The following is a 15,347-nucleotide window of genomic DNA, read 5'->3' on the forward strand; positions in this document are numbered from 1 at the left end:
CGAGAACCATAGGTTTCTAAACCACCCAAAGCTATGATACACAGCATGTGAATGAGGTGGATACAAGAGAGACAAAATATAGCAGCATATGCGGTTTTTGAAGGGGTTTAAATGGGGCACACAGTGCATGGAGTAAGTGATGGAAGAACATTACAGTTAAGGGTGCTGGGATGCCTCTGTTATATGACAAATGTTCCAGTAGCTGAAGAGACAAAAATGCAGAGGAAGAGAGTGAGAGAGAAAGAGAGAGAGAGAGACTGATATATATATATATATATAGAGAGAGAGAGAGAGAGAGAGAGAGAGATTGATATAGAGAGAGAGAGAGAGAGAGAGAGAGAGAGAGAGAAAGAAATAATGGTGTGCATGATCATCTCTGCCACAGCCAAGGGCAATCCACTGTCAGAATGGGGATGGTGTGGATGAATTTGATTGCATAATGTCTGGAAAGGGCGAGCCTAATCACAACAGTGTGTTATATGATATGTTGTATTTGATATCATGGTCACCTTTCCATCCAGGGATCATGATGTTGTTGTGTTCTGTCAATGAGTAATGGCTGAATTTGGCTCAATGTCACATAGTGACTATGGTACATATTTAGCTTGTGGTCACCCAAGCAATGCATTGTCTTAAGCGTTTCTACGCAAACTATTGTGATAGTAAATGACAATTACTAATAATAGTGCAATCCTTGTAAAAGGATGGGGCTGCACAACATGCTTCTAAGGCATTAACTAACAACTGGTTACTCTAAATACATGACAATGCTATATCCATGGAGGTACTGGAGGTAAATCTTGCCTCCAAGATGTCCAGAGGCAAAAACAAGAAGTAGCAGCAGACTTCTGCTACACCCATGTTGAGGACAGTTATGGTCACAAAATACTAACAAGTGCCAGTGTAAAGCCATTAAAAGGCCATAACTAGAAGCCTTGTAGTGATCAATTCTAGAAAGACTTTTCATTCATTTACTTAGACAGCTATGTAACTGATTTTGTTGAGAGCTGGATGGTAATAAAAAAATGTGAAGCAATTTGATTTCAGATGTGTGAAGTTGGGTAGCTCCACCTGCAGATGTCAATATGATGAGACGACTGCGAAAGCATCTATTCTAAAATCTTTTCAATCTTAGATGATCTCTTCATATCTTTCAGCTTCCTCTTAATCAGCAGTGAAGTACAGTGCAATTTTCTACCCTAATTATTCACAAAGACGAGGACAAAGCAATAAAAATCAAACTGAACTGCATCTGAACAGTGCCTACAAACTCCTGAGCTCTTTGATAGCTACATTCTGAGAGACTGGGATAGATAAATCACTGTATCTGAACACCTTTCCTAAACAGCACATTAAAATCAACATCAGTTAGTGTCAATTTCATGGCTGAATAAAACTATAGTCGACAACCCAAGAAGACAACTTTCATTCTTCAAACATCAGAGTTTAACTCCAACCTGCCAAGCCATAAAGACAACCAGGCTGAGGCAGGTTTTTGTACACCTGAGAAAACTCCTAAGCCAAATTATGAGTAGATCAAACTGAAGACTCCACCATTTATTTGACAGTTACTCCACATGGCACCTCAGGACTTCTGACGAGGTCAGGACTTTGTCTGGTTGTCTCGTCATTAACATGACTGTTAATGCCAAGAACATGTGTGGATGGTTTTAACATGACACACCATTATAGTTCGGTCATGTTCAAATACTTGAAATACATCCTTAAATCTTTGAGGTTATCACTGATATTACTGTGGGAAGGGGGGCGGTGATAAGAAGGAAACTACAGTTTCGAGTCTTATGAAATTTATATCAGTGATGGCTACAAAGAGCTGTGGATATAAGGATGTATTATTTGTTATTTGAACACGGACTCTGGTAAAGGTCAAGGAAAAGCTGGAAGGGTAACTACTAGCAGGGTCATAGGTTAGAACCCAATAGTGAGAGTGTGTGTGAGATGAGGATAGGCTTTTAGGAAGTGCATGCCTCCAAGCCCTGTTACCTTGTTTGCACCAACAGATAATCTACTACACACACACACACACACGCGCACGCACGGACGCACGCACGCACACACACACACACACACACTAACTTATTGACTACTACTGTCTACTGTATGTACTTTACAACACACATCACTTAACAGGAGGCCAAGCAGTACATCTGTAACTATGGAAACAAGGAGCAGTTTAGATCCGAGACCTGAGCCATCATTTGTACTATTGTATATCTCTAAAACCAGTAATTCTGGCACTATAGCCAAATACTTTATTGTATTTTGTTAAGAAATTTTCTTCTGAAAGATTCTGAAAAAGCAGTGAAGAAATCAGGTGATGCAAACAAGGTAACAAATAATATTTAAAAGAAAATACAGGAAACAAAAAGTATAAAAGGGTTGTTCTCTGTCAATGGGATTAGTTGATAGGCTTGTTAGGAAAAAATATATTTAAAAAAGCTTTGGTTTACCCTAGGGGCTATAACCTTAAGGTTTACTCTCTTCGGTGTCCTCACATCTGCAGAAATATAAACGACTTCATTGTACTTTCAGGTATGGTGTGAACAAAAACACCCACAGAAAACAGACATAAAACACTACTGTGCTTCAGAAGCGTCAGATAACCCTGATGTCACTGTGTAAGCAAGTTTGTGTTTGCCTCTTTTATATGCCACATATGTGCTTTCTTCTTACTGATGTTGCAACAGACTGTATGGCTCACAGAAATGTACATCACATATTAACTATGTTTCTACACTAATATTGTCAGGGAAGCTAATGCCAGCAGTGTTGGTGACCTGTGACGTCATTATCACTAACCATCACAGTAGACTGGCTTAAAATTTAATTTGCATATTTTAATAATGTGAATAAAATCACAGCATGTACAGAAATAAATCTTAAAGTCGCTGGCTTTGACTCAGCCTCGAGATGTCCCTTTACTGAAAAAATGCTATAGGATTTCAGGCTAAAATAGACTATATCGGTGTAATAAAATATGTTTGCTTTTAAATAATAAATGAAAGCCTCTGTGTTTGCATTCTTTCATCCAATGGGCTTGTTAAATAAGGGTAAAGAATTTATCTCAATGTTTGACAAGTATGCATCAATTTAAGACCATTTTCTTTGAGGCTGGGCCCTGAAATTGTTTGCTATGTCTCATGTCTCTGCCACCATGTGAGTAAGAGGTATGAATTAAATTTGAAATAATCACTTTTAATGTGACCACTTGTTCTGTCACTCAGTATTACATACAGTTTTGCAGAACAGTTTTTTTTTTACTAGATTTATCTCTTACCTGGCACCTGCCACAGGTGATTTCCTCCCTGGGTCAAGTGATGCCCCCAGTGGTTCCTCTCCCAGTGACCTAGTGTCTTTATTTAGCTGCTGTAGTCGTGAACTGAGCTCCCCCATAACAGATGGTTTTGCTCCCTCATCTGCACCCAGCCCCAGTCCCAGCCCACCAAGATTGCCCAAACTCCCAATACCTAGCCCCACTCCTGGCCCACGGGGCTCCACTGGGTCCCCCCACAGCTTGGACCTACGCTGGAAGAGGTAGCGCGGCTTGGTGGGAGCTAGTCCAGTCACTGAGGCTGAACCACCTGAGGGGAGCCCAGCTCCTCCAGCCGCAGCAGCAGCCAGGGCAGCAGCCTGTTGCTGTGATAGCAGCTCGCTGTCAGAGCTCTGCTTCAGCAGAGGGTCCCTGAAGGTGACAGGGCCTTTACTGCCTCCTATCTGGGACTTGAGTCGGGGCTTAGGAGGCACTGGCGGCTTGTCGAGCACAAAAGTCTGCCCGTCGGCATAGGAGGTGTGCGTGGTGTGTGTGTCGGCAGGCTCGCCGCTTTCTGAGGACAATGTGGACATGCTGGAAACCGTGGAGACGGTGCTGGTGGTCTCGAGATGGTGGTCTCGCTCTCTCTCACTGGAGCTGCGTGTGTCAGCCTCCTCCACGCCTGAGTCAGCTGCAGAGCCAGACTCACCCACCGGTGGGGGCTCCAGAGGGTCAGAGGGCTTCCCTGAGACAGCTGCTGCACTGGCTGGAGGTGGGGGCTGGGGAGGCTGAGGCTGGGTGGGGGTCACAATAGGGGTTGTTGGGGTCGAGGGAGTTTGTGGTGTTGTTGTTGTAGGGGCTGTGGAAGAGGTGGCAGGTTTAGTTGGGGACACTGGCGTCTCCTGTGCCTGTGCCAGCAGCCCATTCGCAAACTCATCTGGTGGTGGAACGACTCCAATCTTTCGTAGCTCCTCTCTTGTTTCCTCGTCACTGGAGGACAACATTACAGGGGGCAGGGTCACTGTGTATGGATCCACATCCTCCTCGGAGCTTCCCTGAGCCAGACTCTTCTCCTGGGCTGGACTGGCAGGACGCTGAGTTTGAGGCTGGGCCTGGAGCTGGGGCTGGGGCTGGGAAACGGTGGGACTGGGGGATTTAGCTCGTGGACTTGGAGATTTGCTGGGCTCCATGGACGCTGGGGCAGGGGTCTGTTCTAGTTCTGAACCTACCCCAACAGCCTGGCCATTACTGGTAGCATGGACCATGATTAGCCCTGCTGTCTTCTGCTGTGATGTATCCATAATACTGATCAACATACTTTTTTTATCCTCTAGTCTCTTCTCCTCCTTCCTCTCCTCTACTCTGGCATCCATCTCCTGTCGAAATGATACAGGTGATGGTGATGTGGCCCACTGTGGTTTGGTGGGCTGGGGAACTAAAATTGATGCCGGGGATGATCCAACTCCATACCCTGGTGCCTTGGCGCTCTTAGGTGAAAAGGGGGGAGATGTGGGTGCCCCTTCATGTGGAGACTCTTTGGTCTGAGTGTCAATGAATATTATGCCCTGGCCTGCCCGTTCCTGTTTAGTCCTAGGCTCTGGGCTGCTAGTTGGGGACTGGCTCTGGGAGGTCAGTGCCCTCTCCCTTGCGGCCAGCGCAAGAGCCAGTGGTGAGTTGGGATCCAGGGGCTTTCCTGTGAGCGGATGGATGAAAGTGGTCCCGCTAGGCGAGGGGCTCAGGGCCAAGGCAGGGGGAGGCAGCTGTCCCAGCTCTCGGGTGAGCATCCGTTCATCGATGGAGTGAGACTGAGTCAGAGAGGGGGCCTCAGAGCTGGTGGTAGACGCCCCCTCCATGGTCCCAACAGAAAGGAAGACTGTGGATTTCCTCCGTTCTTCTAGCCGTCGCTCACGGTCTTTCACTGCTCCAGCGATTGCAGCAGCAAAGGGTCCCTTACCCTGAAGCATCATCTCTCCCTGGGCACGCATACGCTCTCGCTCAGCCATCAGCTGCTGCTGGTAGTAGTCTGCACGGCTGGTGTGTGTGTGCCCATGGGTATGTGGGTGTCGTCCTGAGGGTGAACTTTCTCGCGAGTGGGCAGCAGCTAAGGCCAAACTAGCTTTTTCTTGTGCATCTTCCACCTGCAGTGAAAAAAAAAAATCAACCAAAGGTCATAGGGTCTTTGGCACGAAAGGTCAAATCAGATATCATCCCTAACATGTAACCTACCTGTAGTTGTTTCACCAGGGGACTTTTCTTCCTCTGGGGCTTGGTGGGTGTGTACAGTCCAATGCTAAATTGACCCACATTAGCATAAGGGTTGTCAATAACTCGACCCTTCCTTTTGATTCGCTCAGGTGGAGTAGCAGCAGAAGGTCGGGGAATTTCTGTAGGTTCTACAGGTAGATGGGAAGAGTCCTGGAGGATGATCATGGAGCGGGCTTTCTTCTGTCTCTCGATGTGCGTGGCCTGCCGCTGAGCAGCCTCGTAAGGCAGGTCCAGGGAGGAGGGCTTGAAGCTGGAGCGTCCTCCAGGCTCATGGCCCTGACTCTGGGTCCTGGATGGGGGCGGAGGAGGGCAAAAGGCTGGGGGAGGACCAGTATCTAGATAGTAAGGAGGGGGAGGAGGTGCGGTTTGTGGAGGTGGGGGGATAGGATGGGTCTGTGAGTGGTCTCTGAGGCTGTCTGTCATAGAGGAACTACGGGGAAATCGGTGCTCGCCTGCGAGGGCAGACAGCCGATCCTCCTCAGTGGCACCTGATGAGGGTGGGGGGGGAAAGCACAGATCATCTGGTGATGAGGTATAAACTCATGAAAAAGGAACATGTTATACGAGCCCAGCAGATCCACAGCTTCACACACAGGAATGCATCCATCCGTAAATCTGTTAATTCACACAGTTGATTATGAATCAGGTGTCTCAACCCCAGCTATACAATACTTTAATAAAACATGTAATATCTAACTATTTTTGACTTATTTTACAATTAATTCAACATTCATTTAATGAGTGTACTTGAAAACAGGAAAAATGTTTAATAATACAGAGCGTATCAATAATGAATGTGTATATCTACTTCAGAAGCAGGCTCTGTGCTTGAACATCTGCTCTGCAAATCTATTTCTGTGAATATTCAGGAAGCACATTTGCACATTCTGAACATGTAATGCATTGTAAATATGTATTTGTAACTATGTCAACTGTCAACATTTGTTCATCTGTCAAGGTTTGACAGGAAATGATTCTTTATCAATAGGCACTTTAAATTAGATTCATTAAGTTGTAGCTTCATCCTCTGTATTTTCTACTTGTTGTATTGCTGCCTACATGTTATTCTTTGTGGGTGTGGTGATGCAAGTTACAAAAAAAGACCTTATATCCTCTGCATGTTAATGTATTACCTATAATGATACTGTACATAAGATACACTATCATTCACCTTATTTGAATATTTACAGGATGGGTGATTGTTTTACCAAAAGACTTGGTCCTGGACATCCCCTTTGGTAGTGGTATGTGACCTCTCTCAATGCCTGGGTGAAGACCTCCATGTAGAGTCATCCCTTGTCTCTCAAACAGTGACTGCAGTGCAACAAAACCAACATATTAACATGTTATGAGAGACATTTTTATTGTCTTTAAAGCTTCAGTAAAAGAACAAAGTAACACAAAGTAATGCATGCATACCTTAGTCCAGGTTTTTTTTTAAGTACATTATGTGTCAGAGTGAGTTTGTATATATGCCAGTATAGTGGTATGTGCTGTCTGCCAGTGTTCTGCGTGGAGGTGCACTCACACTGATCTCTGCTGGTGTTATTCTCCTGCTGGTAGGCCGTTGTTTGACAGTGGCTGCCCTGTAATCTGCCTCCGAGGGCTGAGAACGCAACATAGACTCCTGGGATGCCAACATCTCATCTAGCCTCTCTGTAGAAAAGGAAATGAACAAGAACTAAATATCGAGCCGGAAATCCGTGGAAATGTTGTGCCATCATTTCTGATACCGATAACACAGAAACGACTACGGACTGTGATTAAACGGGCATCTCCAAAATGTAGCTATACACTGCGATATAAAGTCATGCTCTGTCATCATTGTACAAAATCACTGCGCTATCTCCGTACAAGTTCAATGTGTTTCCTTGCTGAACACTAGGGAGTGAGTGTTAAGAGTTGGAAGAGACAGAGAGAGAGAAAAAAAAGACAAAAAGTGAAGAAAGAGAATCCACGTGTTTCAAGTGTTCTGCTATTCTGTTCTAATCAACACTGCTTAAACTGACAAAGCAGTGACAAATCATCTTTATGACGTTCAGAGAAGTGTCAGTTTCTTGCCTCAGACTCACCTCCTCTTCTCCTCCGAGCAGAAGCTTGGTGGGAAAAAGATAGCGTCAGCAGAGGAGGGAAAATGACAAGAACAAGCCAACAGAAGTGACTATTCTAAAAGTTAGGAGACACACCAAGTTTTAATGACAAAGGGAAAGCAGAAATATGACAGAATAGGAGGAGGAGAGTTTGGAGTTTGCATGCCAGCTCTCTGGCACTCACCCAGTTCTTCAAGCTCAGCGGTCATGGACTTTGAGCGCAGTGTCAGCGTGGTGCTTGGAGCTCTCTTGGGTGGTGGGGGAGCTGTGGAGAAAAGGCATGGTGTTGAGGATGAAGTTGAGGGAGATGAAAATCCTTTGGTTTTGCGGCTCAGTGCCCTCCTGGCATCCCCCAGACGACCAGCCCATCCTGTCTTCACTGCTTTGATCTGGTCAAATTCAGATGAACTGGACGCTTCGCACTTAGCCAGGACCTTGTTCAGGCTACGGTTGGAGCTCAACTTCTTCATGTTTTGTTCTCTGTTGGTCCAACGCCTTTAAATTTGTCAGTCTGTCTCCAAGACTTTCAGTTTCTCAGTCTTTGTGCTGCAAGAATTCCTCTCTGTCGAGGAGCCCAGTGGCAGTAAATGTACAGCTCAGTCCTTTCGGTAACATTCCTAGCTTTCTGAATCCTCCCATAGCACACAGAACAACAGAATTTGTCCACCACAGTAGGCAGAATGAATAAAATGTGTGAGGCAAGGAGAGGGAAAAAGTCGTCCATCTTACTTTTAATATGCTGCCTGTCTGGAATTTAGCAGGTGTGCATCAGACAGAAACACATTGACACACCGGCTTACACACACATGCATATCCTCCCACATGCTGGACCACATGCGGATACCCAGAGAGAGCTCCCTGAGGGAGGGCATAATGACATGTGGGCTGACAGATGAAGAGATGACAGTTAATTCAACAGCTAAGGAAAATGATGCGCTGCAGACTTTATACAACAAAGCTCATGGGAGCCTCCCAATCCTAGTATACACACACGGCTGGGCTGTTTTCGTCTCTTTCAAAGCCATAAAACACAATTACCAAATGTCAGGTCCAAATGCAAACTACAGAGTTACAGGTTTAAATTAGGTCACAACAGACACTGTAATTAACCAAATCAGTCATGTATTAGTCAGCAGTAACAGCGTAATGCCATGCAGTCATACAGTAATCACAAAATCACATACAGTAGCAGTCTCTACATGCTTTAACAAACCCAAGTTTCCTAACAATACCCCACAGTACAACTGGATCAGCTCACTCTATCTTACATCGACCAGCTAACACTCAATGCACCAATGTAGCGCGATAGATCTCTGAATCCCACGGATGCCCCGGTGCCTTACTAAAGCCCAACTATCCTGCTGTTGTCAGCAGCTGCAGATCTAGTGTACATACGCCGTCCTCGGTACAGTCCATATCAAACATCTTCATTTCCTCACCAGTCTGCACATTCTGGTACAGTAGCAGGGCGCAGAGGAGATTGAGGAGGATGGAGAAAGAGAGAGGAACAGAGTCAGAGGGAGAGAGAGATGCTTTTGCTGTAATGTAATGCTTAATTCAAACATGCAGTGTAGTCACCATGGCAACGGTGGCAGTAGTGAGGCCTCGCATGGTGCAGAGAATGTGTGTTTGCTTGCAAGTGTGTGAGTGTGTGAGTGTTTATATGTGAGTATGCGTCTGTGCATTTGTGCAAAGGTGCGGCACAATATGCAGAGTATGTCCCAGTGGAGGAGCAGAGCCGGGGGAGAGGGTGTTCAACACAGCTTAGGATGTTGAAAAAAAGATGACATTTAAGAGAAGTTTGAAACAGAGTGATGGATCCCGTTCTCCCTCAACTCAGCAACACTAGAAACACTCCATCTTGTGCACAGCTGCTTGCATTGTTTGTGTATCAGCACTTGAATCTGTCTGCTCATCTTTTCTTCGATTCACAAGACAGGAGTCTTATCAACTATTGTCTTTTCAATCCACCTCACTCCTTCACCTCCTACCGAATCTGTGATCTCAGCAGGTAAGACTGCTAAGACTAAGACAGAAATAGGCAAGCTTTAATGGAGGCAACATGGCAATTATTTCGGAATAGATTGGACACGACCCACCAATTAAAAGGTACAGGCACTCTAAATAAATGCAATTATACATACATATTTTCATATAGTTCCAAAACATATACCATGATGGTGTTACAATGCACAAATGCCTTCATATGCGGAAAGCACATAAAAAATTAGGTTAAAGGAATACATCAACATTTTGGGTCAACACTCACTGAGCACTTTCTTAGGAACACCATACCAGTACTGGATAGGTCCTTGCCTTGCTCTCAAAACACTCTCAGTTCTTTGTGGCATGGATTCCACAGGATGTTAGAAAAGTTTCTTTGAGATTCTGATCCACGTTGACCTGATTGTATTGCGTAATTTCTGCAGATTCTGTAGATTTGTCAGCTACACATTTCTGCTGCCAATCTCCCATTCTACCACTTTCTACCATTTTAAATTCTGATCTGGTGACTGAGGAGCCCTATGAAATTCATTGAACTCATTGTCACGTTCATGGCACCAGTTTAAGAATTTTGCTTTATGACATGGGCTTACATGCATCATGCTGAAAGTAGCCATTAGAAGATGGTAAATTGTGGCCATAAACAGTGGCGCACAGTTAGCAACAATACTCAGACAGTCTGTGGCAGTCAAATCAAGATTGAATGGTATTTAGAGACCCAAGTGTGCCAAGACATTTCCCACACCATTACACCATTACACCACCACGAACACCACCAGCCTAGACTGTTGTTGTTGTTGTTGTTGTTGTTGTGACACAAGGCAGGTTCGTTCTATGGATTCATGCTGTTGATGGCAAATTCTGGCCCTACCATCTGCATGCAACAGCAGGAATCCAGATTCACCAGACCAAGCTACGTTTTTCCAGTCTTCGATTGTCCAGTTTTGGTGAGTCAGTGCCGACTGCAGCCTCAGATTTCTATTCTTGGCTGACAGGATTGGAACCTGATGTGTTCTCTACTGTTGTAGCCCACCCATCTCAAGGTTCAACGTGTCCAACCAGTTTGGATATTGTATTCTGACCTCTCTCAGTATCAGTGCATTTCAGTCCACAGAAGTGCCACTCACTTGTTTTTCTCACCATTCTGAGTAAACTCTAGAGACTGTTGTGTGTGAAACAGATCAGCAGTTTCAGAAAAACACAATTGAGCCCGTCTGGCACCAACAATCATGCTATGATCAAAGTCACTGAGATCACATAAATATTGACCTGTATCTGCAGGATTTTATACTTTGCACTGCTGCCACATGATTGGCTGATTTGATAACTGCATGAATAAGCAGTTGAACAGGTGTTCTCTTGCTAAGAGTTTGTTGAGAAGGTCAATACCACCTTCATATCTTTCTGTTAAATATAAGGCTACAGCCAACAACTGGTCAGAAAAAGGTAACAAAATCTACCTGTCAGTTTTTCTAGATTGCTAATTTATGTTTCATGGCGTTTATTTAACCCCTACAAAAATCAATGACAATTCTCCCTTTAAGAAGGCCTTAAGTGGCGAACTATTTCTTAGGCAGAACCAGTAACTGAGAGTGGAACTGTTTGCCTGAACCGGTGTTATTTCCAAAAATATTATACTTTATCTTAATTAAATTATGACAACTAGACAAACTCAATCTGGTGAGGAAGACTTGTAGGCATACTGAGAAATGATAAAGCAGGAGACAATGTTTATTTAAAGGAGACAAGCGTAAGGAAAGATACAAAGGCAACAGATATGAGACAGATAGACAGGTGAAGAAGAGAGAAAGATGGGGAAAGAGATTAAGAGAGACTATAAGACTGTAAGTAGCAGGACTGAGTTGATACAGTACTGTCCATCTGAAACTAGGTCAAATTTATTTATCACTGTCTGTGTATCTCTGGTGACTGCTTCGGTAAAAGTTTCCGTGGTTGTCATTTACCATCCACCAGGACAATTTGGTGGATTAGCGAGACACACTGTTGTCTTTTATTCCTGAATATAGTTGTTCACTAATTATCGTATGTCTTATGAACATCCACTCTCCGCTTTGCAGACTTCCTGTCCCTAATAGAAAAAAAAATATTTTTTTTTTGGCATTTCTCCTTTATTTTATACTGAAAGTAGAGATAAACAGGAAAGTTAGGGGAGAGTGAGAAGGACTGACATGCTTGAGCTGCAGCTCAGTCCTCTGTTCTGGACTTATCAGCAGCCCTTGATACAATGAACCACCACATCCCACTGTCTGTACTCTCTCACATGGCAAAGTGCTGTCTTGATTTGAATCATATCTCACTGGGCATTGCTTTAGTGTGTCATGGCAAGTTAAAACATCCTTATCCTATTTCCTCCCCACAGGAGTGACCCAAAGATCAGCACTGGGTCCAATTCTCCACTCACATAGCTTTGTATCACCGCTATGCAGATGACACCCAAATATACCTGTTGTTCACACCAGATGACCCCTGCGCTCATCTACTTGAATCATACAGCCTTATGCTTCTTCTCGGCCACTGCTTTCCTCTAAGGAATGTCGTCGGACATTGTTATCCCCGCACACAAGGCAATTGTAGTCAAGACTGTTCTCAGCTGTGGTTCCCCCGATGGTGGGACAGGCTACCAAATTCTATCAGAGCAGGGCCGTTCCTTTCTATCTTCAAAAAATCTCTTGAAGACTCATCTCTTCCGAGAGCACCTATTCTCCTAATACCTGTACCCTAACATGCTTAACTAGCACTTACTATGCACATTTGGTGAACTTCCTTGCCTGATCTTCTTGCACTAACTGAATAGATGTAGTACTTAGTACAAACACCAAGGTCTCGAACTGCACTGAAGCTCTAGTTTTGTCCCTCCCACTTATAAGTCTCTTTTGATAAAAGCGTCTGCCAAATGAGTAAATATAAATGTAAATCTCAATAAAAGCAAACTTGGTGCGCACACCACTCTACCACTTAAACTTACAAACACACACTTACACACACGCACGCACACACACACTTGCAGTGTACACAGTACTGAGGTCATAGTGACAGGACTGTGTGGGAGCTGAGTAATGGTGAGTACTCGTTGACATGGAAACCACATGAATTTACAGCAGGGAAACGTGGTAGAAATCACCTTGACAACGGAAACACATTTTCCTAAATCCTCTGTACATAAAACCAACTTACATATCTTCATTGCATTAGGGTTAGAAAATTCATAAATATAACTGATCAAATAACTGAAACATGCAGTAAGAAATAACATGCCATTCTAAAAACCCCATAAGTCCTCAACAAACTTTAATTAAGCCATTACTATATAATTAGTGGAACATGCTCTATTTAAATTATTGTTCATATTAATGCATGAGCTCAGTAATGGTTGAGCCGGTCATTAAAAAAAGCACACATGAATATCACATGAAGCAGAATTTCACTTGTGATTTCACTTTTCACATTTCCTAATAAGGTTTTCTAGACATTTGACAGACAAAAAAATATAAATACGAAATCTATTACATCTTAAATGTAATAGTTAACATGTGGAAATGTGAATTTAGCATGTACTTTTTTTTAAAGGGAGGACACAGAGGCGCTTATTCCATCCCTGTGGTCTTTACCTTTCTTACGAACAACTTCCTCAGACTCAGGTTTGCGTGTGACAGACACCACCTTCATCAGCAGCCTGTTGCCCCCTTGCCGGATCAAGGACACCACCTGCTTATGGCCCACCTTCACTACATTCACTCCGTTCACCTGAGTGAAAACATACAGAATGAGACATGCTAACACAAGTGTAACCTTGTTTTCAACAGGGATGCTGGCATTAAAGCACCACACTTACCAAAGTCTGGTCAGTCAGAGGGGGATACTTCCCATGATCGAACTTCACACTTAAAATATTTTCTGAAAAATCTCTCTATTCCTTATCAAGCAGTATCTAACTAATCAAAATTATAGAAGCTATTTTTTTTTTTTAAATGTAAGCTATATATATTAATTGAAAATATTCATAAATTTTGACAAAGCCTCTTTGCAGGCACAGGGAGAAAAACATGTCACTCATTAAGTTGAAGAAGAAAATTAAGAGCTGTCCTTACTTACCTCTATAAGGAAATCTCCTGTCCTCAGACCAGCCCTCCAGGCCACTCCCTCCACATCCACAGACTCCAGGTACTGCAGGGCAGGGAAGGCTGGGGTCGGGGTGAACTCTTCAATGGGCGTCTCAGCTGAGAGGAAACACACAGAGAAAAACCCGCTCAAAACAGTTAAGTAAAATCTATAGATTTCTTTGACTGGTTTTTGTTTCCCCCTATTGCTGTTACCTGCTGCACCCAAACAATATCACTGATGCATGTAGGTGCTACAAACACATGCTTGCATGTCCACAACTTCATGCAAAACAGACACATGCACACATACAGTGCACAAGCACACAAGTGTATGTGCCACTACAAACTCCATTTAATCTTGGAGCGAATCCAACGAAATCACTGACACATGAGAGTTCTCAGAGGACCACTAAAAGAACTGCAGTGAGTGTGTGTATGTGTGTGTGTGTGTGTGTGTGTGTGTGTGTGTGTGTTTGTATGTGTATGGGTATGTGTGTGTGTGTGCGTGTGTGTGTGCGTGTGCATGTGAATGTATGTGTTTAAGGGTACTGGGGAGTAAAAGACAGAGTGAGTAAAAGAGAGCAGGGTGAGCCAAGATCCATGGTAGTGAGTGATGGAGCAGTAACAGACTCCCGGCAAGGTGCCTAAGAGGGGTTGCCATGGCAACCAGCCTGAGCAGGGAGCTGGCACGTGCATGAGTAAAATGAATTTCTGGTGATGGAGATGAGTAGAGAGCCGATTTCTGTTAAAATGCGGAGGGTACGAAAGTGATTGTGTAAAATATTTTGAGAGGATAATGGACAGGAAGGATATGAAGGAGGGGAAGAACGGCAGGGAGGAAGAAAAACAAGGCCAGGCATAGGAATGATAAAATAAAAGAGGAGGGGAAAGAGGAGTGTGTCTCTACTAAACCTCAACGCCATGTGTGGGGAACAGATGGGACAGCTAGCTGACAGCTCAGCCAAGGATGACGCCACCAAAGGGGCTTCATGCGCTCACACTCACACACTCACACACACGTACGCCTGAGTGCTTCTCAGTATACACACTGAGTGTTGACCAAAGCTGGTCATGTTATTGACTCACACAGTGACAATCGAGACTGAGCCATACTCAGTGACTCAGATCAACAAACTACTTCATACATCAAAACTCTCACACATGTTGAAAACAGGTAGGGAGTGAATGTGAATATTTTGGCAAAAGTGTGTGTGTGTGTGTGTATGTGTGTGTTTATCTCACCTTTGGCTCCCCGCAGGACAAAGCCAAACCCCTCATTTTCTTTCTTCTGTAAAACAGCATTCTTCTCCTCTATGATATAGTCACTGTGAAGAAGAGAACAGAGGGAGAGCAGGTATGAATCCAACACCATCATCACAAACACACACACATAAGGCGAGAGGGGCGAGAGGAAGGGCAGGAGAGTAAAGAGGGTCGGTCGGTGGGGGTTGAGAAGTGGGAGGAGATTGAGGCGCGCACACACACACACTTACACACACACCCGTATTTCCTATCCCATTAATCAATCAAGTTAAAAGCCACAGCTCAGGATTTCCAGAGGTTGTACTAGTATTTTGAGACCAATACACACACAGG

The 15,347-nt window shown here is 44.1% G+C and overlaps 1 protein-coding gene across 9 annotated transcripts in view; it reads right to left on the minus strand.

Moving 5' to 3' along the window:
• shank3a (SH3 and multiple ankyrin repeat domains 3a) overlaps positions 1–15,347 on the minus strand; it is a 185,891-nt gene that overhangs the window by 7,399 nt on the left and 163,145 nt on the right. For 5 of the 9 annotated variants that reach the window (XM_056388343.1, XM_056388344.1, XM_056388346.1 and 2 more), the window contains 9 exons: positions 14,994–15,076; positions 13,744–13,868; positions 13,260–13,395; positions 7,811–7,891; positions 7,609–7,632; positions 7,065–7,192; positions 6,745–6,850; positions 5,498–6,024; positions 3,299–5,409 (listed from right to left, as the gene is read on the minus strand). In XM_056388343.1, the coding sequence (XP_056244318.1) occupies positions 3,299–5,409; positions 5,498–6,024; positions 6,745–6,850; positions 7,065–7,192; positions 7,609–7,632; positions 7,811–7,891; positions 13,260–13,395; positions 13,744–13,868; positions 14,994–15,076 (3,321 nt within the window). Of the gene's footprint in view, positions 1–2,471; positions 2,519–3,298; positions 5,410–5,497; positions 6,025–6,744; positions 6,851–7,064; positions 7,193–7,608; positions 7,633–7,810; positions 7,892–13,259; positions 13,396–13,743; positions 13,869–14,993; positions 15,077–15,347 lie in introns of all 9 variants that reach the window. The other 4 variants (XR_008828931.1, XR_008828932.1, XM_056388348.1 and 1 more) reach the window with 2 other exon arrangements.

The sequence above is a fragment of the Seriola aureovittata genome, chromosome 10, assembly GCF_021018895.1.
Source record: "Seriola aureovittata isolate HTS-2021-v1 ecotype China chromosome 10, ASM2101889v1, whole genome shotgun sequence".
Lineage (NCBI taxonomy): Eukaryota > Metazoa > Chordata > Actinopteri > Carangiformes > Carangidae > Seriola > Seriola aureovittata.